The sequence below is a fragment of the Hemibagrus wyckioides genome, linkage group LG17 (genome assembly GCF_019097595.1).
Source record: "Hemibagrus wyckioides isolate EC202008001 linkage group LG17, SWU_Hwy_1.0, whole genome shotgun sequence".
Lineage (NCBI taxonomy): Eukaryota > Metazoa > Chordata > Actinopteri > Siluriformes > Bagridae > Hemibagrus > Hemibagrus wyckioides.
Genome location: NC_080726.1, coordinates 15,762,570 through 15,773,160, shown reverse-complemented (window position 1 = coordinate 15,773,160; position 10,591 = coordinate 15,762,570). Strand labels below are relative to the sequence as shown.

General features: G+C 37.9%; 1 protein-coding gene across 2 annotated transcripts; it reads right to left on the bottom strand.

The window, feature by feature from the left end:
* Positions 1-6,820: 6,820 nt before the first annotated feature.
* On the bottom strand, positions 6,821-10,560 carry rad1 (RAD1 homolog (S. pombe)). 2 transcript variants are annotated; one of them, XM_058413036.1, is made up of 6 exons: positions 10,420-10,560; positions 10,045-10,259; positions 9,851-9,959; positions 8,386-8,644; positions 7,803-7,901; positions 6,821-7,203 (listed from the first exon to the last, which is right to left on the bottom strand). In XM_058413036.1, exons 2-6 carry the CDS (start codon positions 10,237-10,239, stop codon positions 7,026-7,028), a joined length of 840 nt encoding a protein of 279 aa, XP_058269019.1. In that variant the 5' UTR covers positions 10,240-10,259; positions 10,420-10,560; the 3' UTR covers positions 6,821-7,025. The 2 variants fall into 2 exon arrangements, with proteins under 2 accessions (XP_058269019.1, XP_058269020.1); XM_058413037.1 differs by having other exon boundaries at positions 9,851-9,908.
* Positions 10,561-10,591: the final 31 nt, after the last annotated feature.

Below are 10,591 nucleotides of genomic sequence, written 5' to 3'. Positions count from 1 at the left end.
TGCTTGATTTTACAATTTTTTCTTCAGCTTTTTAACTAAAACCTAGTCAGGGTCATGGTGGAACCAGAGTCGATCCCAGGGAACACAGGATGGGACGTGAGGCAGGAATACACCAGTCCACCACACAAACACACTCATCCACACGTAGGGTCACTAGGACACTGCCTATCTCAGGAAAACTAGACGATAGGTGAGAATACACCCTGGATGTCCACCATGTCCACACACATTTGCACTTACTAATGTAGGTGTAATGTAATGTAGGCCTAGTTCACCTACAGACATGTTCTTGAGGGGAAATCAGAAAACCCAGAGGACACCAAGACGAACATGTGAAACTCTACACATATAATAAAAAGAACGGAGAGTGAATATCACAAAAACTGCTGAGAGGATATGAAAGAGTCTGGAGGCACTCAGAGAGAAAAGGGTGGGCATACAAGTGATTTCAGATTTTTATGCCCTATTTAGAAAGCGAAATGCAAACATATTGTTTCAGTTCTCACTATTAATATTTTCTGCATATAACCTATATAAGAATTTTTGTTTTTTTAAAAGAAGGAATAAACACATGGTAACTTCGTCTTAAGTGAGTGCAAACTTTTGTATGATACAGTGAGCCAGCTGAAATTTAGCAATAATCACACTTATTATGTGTGCTCTTACTGTAAACATGTTGTTAAATGACACAAGTCTACAATTAATTTATTTATATCCTAATTAGCAACACAAAATATAGATGCTATTTTAGATGTATATATTCTTTCTGGGTTGTAAAAATAAATATTATGCAATGGAAACCCTGCTAATAGAAGGTGTAGCCGTCTGGATCACTTAAGAAAATTCAGGCTTACATCATAGTAGGTTTACCGCGACGCTAGTTATGGTTGAAGAATGACGTTATAAACGACTTGAGAATTAGCTAAATGATTTTTTTTGGACACCAGTTAATGACTGGGTCCTCAGTGCAGGCCTGAGACCGTGTGTTAGTACACAAGGACAGGATTTGCTGGTGCAATCCTAGTGTATCCCTTAGGCCTTTTTTCCTAAACAGGTTTCAATAATGCATATTCATTCTCTTCAGGTTTTATGTTTTGCATATGAGGATTGATTTTTGTAAATCAGAGCCAAAATGTATTTTTTTTTTGCATTTTATGTTGGCTAGGCTACTGTAACCAGCTGATCAGTGAACCCAATTAAACAGGAATAATGGTATATATTCATTGGATTATGCTAACAGGGGAAATTCCCCATTTTTTGCCCCACAGTATGTGTCCTGTGTCAGTGTGGTCATTGTATCTCATTAAAATCTAATGGGCTGGAAATGGCAGCTGGGCTTCAGAGGCACTTCACACCCATGCATTAGAATAGAGAAGCTCTCTTTATCACTGGGGATTCCCCATACAGGTACATGTCTGGGCGAACAACCTTGCCTTGTCTTACCAGCCTGTGCAGGGTAGCATGGGTATAATCTTCATTTCAGGCCATATATATATTTATGTAAATAACAATAAACATACATTGTTAGTTAGTTTGTTTGCTATTTAGTTTGCTATTTGCTATGGTATGGTGAAACTTTTATTGGCTAAAACACTGTGGCTACATGAGACATTTTTCAACAAATTAATATTTGAAAAAAAAGGCCTATAGGTCCTTAGTGGCCCTTAGCCATGTCAAAACCTGACGCAAGATAGTATTTTCTACTGTTGAGAGACAGCGGTCATAATCCCTCTAAAAATTACATGCACAGTAGCACCATGTAAATCTAATGCACTTCGAGCAAACAGTAAACATTGCAACTGTCATGCAAACACTAAACATAAGTGCAAGCATACTGCAGGTACATTCTGGAATAAAGAAAATAGCGATTAGAAGGCCGACTCTTTCAAGCTGAAATGCACAGTTTTAAATTTTGTACCTTTTGTATAGTAGTAATAAAACAACAACATTAATAATACTACTTCTAACAAGAACAGCAGCAACAACAACAATAATAATAATAATAATAACAACAATGATAATAATAATAATAATAATAATTATTATTATTATTGTTGTTGTTGTTGTTGTTAATAATAATAATAATATATAACTATTATTATTATTAATGATCTGACACATATGTAATTGAAATTTCTTGTATTCAGTCTTGTATTGTTCTGAGTCATTTAGGCTTTGACAGATTAGTTTGTACAATGCACATGTTTAATAACAACTTACACCACTAACAAACATAACAAGATCAAATATGTGGCCCTGATACACTTTTACTTCTTTCGTAGCCGAAACATACAATACAGACAATGGAAATCACATGGTGTGTTTGTGTATTTCTGAAGGTTTGTGTATACTCGTAACCAAAGCTGAATGAGTCTGTGTGTTTCTCTGTGTGCTGAATTATTCTGCCACAATGACATCATCCATTATCTGACCTGGTATCTAGTAAAGTAAACTTCATCTCCAAGACTATAGCCATCTCCCCTCCACTTTAACAAATTAGCTGTCATTGCTGTCAATATAAGTGGTTGCTAAACAGTGGCTGTCAGACATCAGGGAGGTAGCACAGGGCAGCAGCTGCCTCTCCCCATAAACTAATGGGATGGTGGTGAAAGAGAAACATGTTGAAAATAATTTTGAGTAGAACGCACATCACAATCACGCAGCCTAGGCTTTAGCTCCTGTTTTCAAACGGTGTTCAGCAGTCAATGCAAATGTATTTTACTCCACAAAATACTTTTTGTTTTTGTGAGAATATGCAAAGACTATTGCTTAACTTTTCATATAATAAGGGTTCAACCAGTTCAAACAGACAAACCTAGGGTTGTCGCCGAATTATCAGATAGAGATGTGTGTGTTTTTTTAAATATATGTTGCTGATTTTATTATTTATTTTTTTATTTCTTGGTTTCAGTTTCATTCCCAAATGTCTACATTGACCACAAATGGAAAATGTTACACATGACATCATACTTTAGTGTATACATAATTTCCTTCCTGTTATTACCCTATTTAACTACATTAAACAGTTATTTCTTTCAACAGCAACTACCTTGACTCATGTTCTATAATAATTAATATAAATGTCATTCAGTAAAAAAAATGAATTGTAATCGTTTGCAAATCATTGTCATATAAGAGGAATAAAAAACCTTGTTGTTATAATCCACTTTGTGTCAGGGCGCATCACACACCACCCCCTTATTGACTTTGTATCTACTTCTTTTGCACATAATGTTTGATAAAAACTCAGTTAAGTGCTTTGTCTGTGTGGGAAACAAAAACAAACTTCAGCAAGAATGCAAGAATATTAGTACGTATTAGTACCCTTTATATTTTTTTTTAAGTCCAAAACTAGATCTTTCGAGGCAATGTTCATATTTCTACACTATATTTCTTAAAGCTATTGTTTTTCGGAGTCACAGTATGCAATTGGAGTCAAATATTTTTCTTTTTAAAGCCAAACCTCATTTTATATTTTTAAATATGGAGATTAAATTAACATGCGATAAGATAAACTCTAAGCCTGTCAAATTTCATGCAAATTCAGCCAACGCACATGTGGGCTTGTCATAGAAACCTGTGGATGAAAAAGAAAAACAATACACAACAGCAGCCATAATAAACCTCCTAATTTACATTTGGTGCTAAAATGCATCTTTAATTAGATTTTTAGACACATTCAGATAGTGATGCTTCTTCACTATGTCATGTCCAGACAAGCCACAATAATATTAATCCTATTAATCTTGAACTTTTCATGCTATATTTCTTATGTTCTGAAAAGCTGCTTTAAGACAATGTCCATTGTTAAAAGCGCTATTCAAATATAATTGATTTGTAATTGCAAAGATACTTTTTGGTCAATAAATATCTGTGTGTTTTGACAGTGTGAACAAGAACTACAACTTTGTGATGGATATCAAACTGTCTAAATATTTTACACAAATGATCTTATTATGCCTCTTCATATACTATAAATAAATCAGTGTAAGAAAGGTTATTTGAAATACTTCTTCAGGACAACATATATATCAAATGGCACACTAAATGTAAAAAAAACAAAAACAAACATGATGCTGACACGTGACTTAGGACTGTGCACCTTCCACTTACTGTGATGCCACTCAATCATGCATATGGAGGAAAGTGTTAGGTTACAGATGCACAGGCATGATCTCATCGTCACCATGTGGGATCATCTCACACATGGCTGCAGTCTGGGGAGCACTATGGAAAGGGGGAGGAGCAGCACTGATGGAGTCAGGGGTCGATTGGCCTGTCGGTTTGTTGTTAAGTCCAGCTGTTGTCATTGTGACCTCATGTGACTTCTACAGACCAGCTAACAATGGCTTTTTTCATGCGATTATTTTTCACACAATGCACAGGAATGGCATGTTTATGTATATGGGGCTTCCCCATGACAAGAATCCTTCAGGCTGCATAGGGAAGATTGAATGTGAGCTGCTTATTATGATTGAACAATAATCTGCATGATTAGGGTTATAATCAGATGTCATTCTTGAATACGGATTCAATATACAAATTCACTTGGCCTGTAGGCTGGGTTTCACGTGCATGGTTGATATAACTGATAAAACTGGTTTCACCTCTTCAGCCTCCTACCGCATATTGCTTGCATGGCTGATGAAGGACTTACATCTGAAACCGTTTCACTGGAAAATTTTCTGTACTACACAACCCACTAGACCTAAGATTTGCATATTTAAACACTGGGTATTTATCCTTCTGAGTTCTTTTTTTTTTTTTTAAAGAAGCATCTGTTTATCTGTTTGACAGAGAGCTATTTTTATAATCATCTACACAGCTTAAACACACAGCTGTTTAATATGTAGAATTAAGTAATTTAAGAATATCCCTCAAAAAATTCAGAATGTTTTCAGAATATATCTCTATCCAAACATACCGTACAAATTTATTTCCATTCCTCTTGCATAATCTCCACCTTTTGATGTAATGTTCATGACTCATGGTCTCTCGTGACTCTGCTGTGCACCTTCGCTTTATCTCTCTTGAGCTCTTCTGTTGCTAATTGTTGGACTGTCACAACAATTAGGTCACCGTTGAGTGTGTGTTTACAAAACCTAGCCGGTGCTAAGGCTCGAACCTGATACTCGCTGACTCACTGGTGGGGCAAAATGGGGGCAAACGTGACGGCCTACCTCACTTGTTTGCATCTGTGACATCTATATGAGAGGCGATGTTGCCCCTGTATTAGATTTTGTGCTTTGGTGAAACGCTCAACTGTTTGTCTGGACAGTTGTAAGCTGACAGCCATCTATTCAAGTGCTTCTGAACACTTAAGTGAATCTCTTGAGTATAGAAAGGCAACAGGTATGAAATGTGACAAAATCATGTTACTCCATTGGATTCAGCATTATTTCTGTGACTCCAGGACTGGGTTTTACATGTAAACATACTGTATGTATGAGCAACAAGTCCTGTATCAGACAATTGCACTGTCAACTTAAATTAATTTCTTGTTAACCTAGACATAAAAGCCAGAAATCTCTCTGAGCATACAGAACTTTTTTGTTTTGTAGTTGGACAAGCCGGTGACAGTAGACTCGGTGTGTGAAATGCGCATGCGCGGTTATTTTGCAGTAGTTCAAGCTCCTCTGCCCGGAAACAGCGTTACCTCGGCAGCTGTACAAGGACAAAACGATTGGTCCCTGAGTGTTTAGCATCATAGACCACATCCTCATCTGCTTCATATTAAACCAAATAACTTGTCAAAACAGGTGTCGAAAAAAGTAGCGTACTTTCCCGGTGTTAGATTTTATATTCTAGTTGCCTTTTGAGAACTTATATAATCGCCTTATATAAAGTTCACCTGCATTGTTCATTACAGACACCTACCGACTGGAACAGGGTTGCATTGTGCTTTAAATGTAAAATAAATAAATAAATTACATGTAAATAATAATACTGAGTTTTTAAAAACATTATATTATTTATTTCAATTAAACCTGACCACAAGATGGCGGTAGTGGCTCGGTAACTTTTATAGCGTACTCCAGCGCCCTCTGCTGGTCACGCGGCTTGTCATTAAGGAGCAAATGGATGTTTTCTACTCGTCTTATTTCTTCTACTACAACTACTTCTAACTTCTATAAGAATTCATGAGCCTTGAAGGAAAAAAAAACCCCAGTGTTTTCCAATCTAGCAATATTTCTTCTTGACTCTTGACACTGTTTTGCATATTTCAGTCATTCCCTGCTCCAGTAATTGGTTGGAGGGTAGGGGTGATTTGTGTGATATTAATGATGTTCGATATCAATCACCATCAAACATCACACACTATATTGGCAAAAGTTTTGGGACACCCCTCCAAATCATTGAATTCAGGTGTTGTTTTTCAGGGGTTGGACTTAGTTCCAGTTAAATGAACTCTTAATGCTTCACCATACCAAGACATTTTGGATAATTTCATGCTCCCAACTTTGTGGGAACAGTTTGGTGATGATCCCTTCCTGTTCCAACATGACTGTTCACCAATGCACAAAGCAAGGTCCATAAAGACATGGATGAGAGAGTTCAGTGTGGAGAAACTTGACTGGCCTGCACAGTCCTGACCTCAACCTGATAGAACACCTTTGGGATGAATTAGAGCAGAGACTGCGAGCCAGGTCAAAACGGAGATGAGGAGTGTAGGAGTGTGTTTATGGGAATTTTTGACTATCCCCCTAGAAGCGCACCTGTGAGGTCAGGCACTGATGTTGGACAAGATTAAAAAATTAGAGTTGAACACTGGAAGGAATCTGTGAACCACATCTTACCCAAGCCTCAAATATGATTCATATTTGAATGAATAATTTTCATTATTTATTCATAAAATATAAAATTACAAAATACTGCGTGTATAATTACACAGTAAGTTATAGCCATATTAAATATACAATATCAATATACAACAACATATTACAAACCACAGAACCTTTGAAGACCCTGAAAATCCACACAGTGAACAACTTTAACAAGGAACAAATATGGTCCCTAGTGTTCCTTTACTCTTCATCAACCTCTTCGTCGGGACAGCAATAATATTCAACAAAACAAATCTGTCCATCATCATTCCGTACAAGATACTGTAATGAGAGGAAACCTCGAGTATCTGTTCTCACTGACACCTTGCAAGACAGAGCCAGGGCCTTAGTGGAGGGTTTTAAGAGTGACATCTTGTACCTATAAGAGCAGTGAGAACACAGACAAAACTCATAATCCAGGAATAAGATGTATGGCATTCTGGTAGAGCCTTTAGTAGGTGCTTAACTTGTATCCAGCAGTAGCTTGTAACACGGAAAAAAGCATTTCACTACGTCGTACTGCATATGATTTTGTGTAAACCCTGCACAACTCAGTTCATAACCATAAGTCGTTTTACAACACCATCTTTGTGTCTGAAATCGTTCCTGCGCTTATGTATTTATATTTTCCTATTTTATAAATAGAGCAGTGGTGACAGAGCTACTAAACAGAATTCAGAGAACACTGACTGCTAAAACATTCATGCTTTGAATATTAGCAAATTGAAACCAGAAAAATATAGAAGAATTAAAAATACCTTTCTGTATAAACCACAGCGTTTTTCATTTACATTTATATGCGCATGCAGTTCGCTGCTAACTGATAAGAGGATTTCGAGCTGAAAGAACCGCACTAGTGAAGACATACTCTTGAAGGAATATAAATTAAGAATTTGGACAACACTACAAAAATAGCTGAACCCCTAATAACCCACTATATGGTGAATATGGAATGAGTAAAGACAGGACATCTTTTACCTGTTGGTCTGTGTCTTAGTGCACTGGAACAATTCCATCATGTCTGAGTCTTTGGGGTAGTCATAATGGGCATTTCCTGAATTTCCAAATGTTGACAATCTGGGGGAAGTAGAAGTCATCTTTCTTGAGTGATATTAAAATCAACATAAAAATCTTAAGCCTTACTTTTGCAAAATTACTGTAATATCCAGTGAGAGTGCATTTCATAACAGCATTCAATCAATCTGAGGGCAAAAATGGCAAATAGCAAAGGTGTGCAAGGTTAAATTTGACTACAGATGGTCAATATTAAGATATTAATAGTCAAAATGATATCAGTCCAAATGTTTTTGCATGTTCCTTCCTGAATGCAATATAAATATTCTCTGGTAACCTGCATGTAGCTATAAAGACAACGGGTGTCCATACAACTTCCATCATATCCTCTGAACTTTTGGAGTCTAACTGTAATTATCCACACTCTCTCCAGAAACAGGGTTTCATTATAATAAATCTCCCCTTGGCATGGATCTAGGCTCACTTGACCTTTATCAGGTTTATATTCAAGTCATTCCCTCCCTCTCAGTGTTTGTTATATCTATACCTGAAATAGGGATGACTTGGTGACATTGTTAGCTGCAGGATCTCACTGGTCATGTCCAGCTCTGAAAACGCCTCTTTCAGGCTGTCCGATTGAAGGATCACCTTGTTGGTGACATTAGTGCTGCAGAAATCAAAATCTAAAGGCTCCTCAGGCTCCTGGGTGTTGATCTTGCAAACAGTTACCACTCCTCCCTCCTCCAGAAACAAGGTTAATGGATAGCCATAGCCGTTGTAGCACATTCTCAGAGCCGTGCTCACTCCTTAATGGGAAAAGAAAAGATACACACTTTACACATTAGTGTCATGTCCTCTAAAAGGTTTTTATGTACACAATGACTGATCTATAATTAACACATACTGTATTATTACAGTTGTAGTCTTCACTACATTACAGTAAAATTACACTACTATAAAAAAAAATACTGTATGGACCATTTGCATATTTGCTGCTAAACAGTAAGTTATTATTATCACCACACATACATTACAGCACAGCTGAGGAAGTTGGGGTCAGAGCACAGGGGCAGCTATGATGCAGCACCCCTGGAGCAGAGAGGGTTAAGGGCCTTGCTCAATTGCCCAACAGTGGCAGCTTGGCAGTGCTGGGGCTTAAACCCTGACCTTCCAATCAACAACCCTGAGGCTTAACCACTTGATCCACCACTGCCCCATTACAACATTTATTATTTTTTAATATCTTTTTGCACTTTAACAGTATACTGCTCAGCACTGTGCTGTATTTCACTGTGTCTATTGTCTGGTTAATGATTATTCTACTATCTTGTGCTGTTTGCACACATTCACCGATCAACCATAACATTACGAGCAGTGACAAGTGAAGTGAATAACACTGATTATTTCCTCATCATGGCAACTGTTAGTGGGTGGGATATATTAGGCAGCAAGTGAACATTTTCTTCTCAAAGTTGATGTGTTAGAAGCAGGAAATAAGCGTAAGGATTTGAGCGAGTTTGACCAGGGCCAAATTGTGATGGCTAGACGACTGGATCAGAGCATCTCCAAAACTGCAGCTCTGGTGGGGTGTTCCCGGTCTGCAGTGGTCAGTATCTATCAAAAGTGAGCCAAGGAAGGAACAGTGGTGAACCGGCGACAGGGTCATGGGCGGCCAAGGCTCATTGATGTACATGGGGAGCAAAGGCTGGCCCGTGTGATCCGATCCAACAGACGAGCTAGTTAATGCTGGTTCTGATAGAAAGGTGTCAGAATACACAGTGCATCACAGTTTGTTGCGTTTTGGTAGCAAAAGGTGGACCAACACAACATTAGGCATAATGTTAGGTCATAATGTTATGCCTGATCGGTGTGTATTTGATGTAGTTTTCTTGAGGTCTGTGCAGTCTCATTTAGCTCTGGGTTGTTTTCTATAGCACCATCGTCCATGGACAGTTTTATAAGATTTAACTTGACGATAAAGCCACTTGACTTGACTTGACTTGACTACATGCCTGGCACTGTGCTTCCTCCAAAGATGGTAAGGCAATCCAGCAGCACCGTGAGGTTCACCTGAAACCCAACCACATCCTCTTTCAAGGTGAATTCTTGAAATATCTCCGCCTACAGAAATAAACACACTTTCTAGTGCACAGACCAATGGGTGAGAGATGACACTATTTTCAATTGATGTACAGAGAGCACCAACCTGAATGAAGGCGTTTGCTTGAAGACATTTGGACTCTTCTACAGTAACTTTTAGTCCGTTTTGCGTTGCATTAAATATTGCGTGATCTTTGAAGGATATGGCTTTCAGGATGTTGGAAAGGTTCCGTACATTATCCAGACTGACCACCAGAACATAGTCCTCATTTCCTGATTGGGACTGGGTCGACAGAGGCATACTTCTCAACCACTGAGCATCTGCAATGATAAGAGGAAAGACACTCATAACTGTCAGCTACCTTAAGGAGAAAGGTCTATTAAAAATACACACAAGACAATAGTAACTAGCTGTGTAAATAGCTTACGTTTGTATAGTAAGCAGAGATACAGTAACTAATGTAACACGTGTTATACTCACCTACTTAACAAGATAACACACAGATCTTACTTGGCCTTAATGTTTTGGCGCTAATGCCTTTACTCTTCTTCTTTGACATTTTTGTCAGGTAGCAGATCGCATTACTGCCACCTAGTGACCGGAGCGCGGTGTGGTGATTTTCTTAAAAATGTCAAATTAAATGGTGACCCCT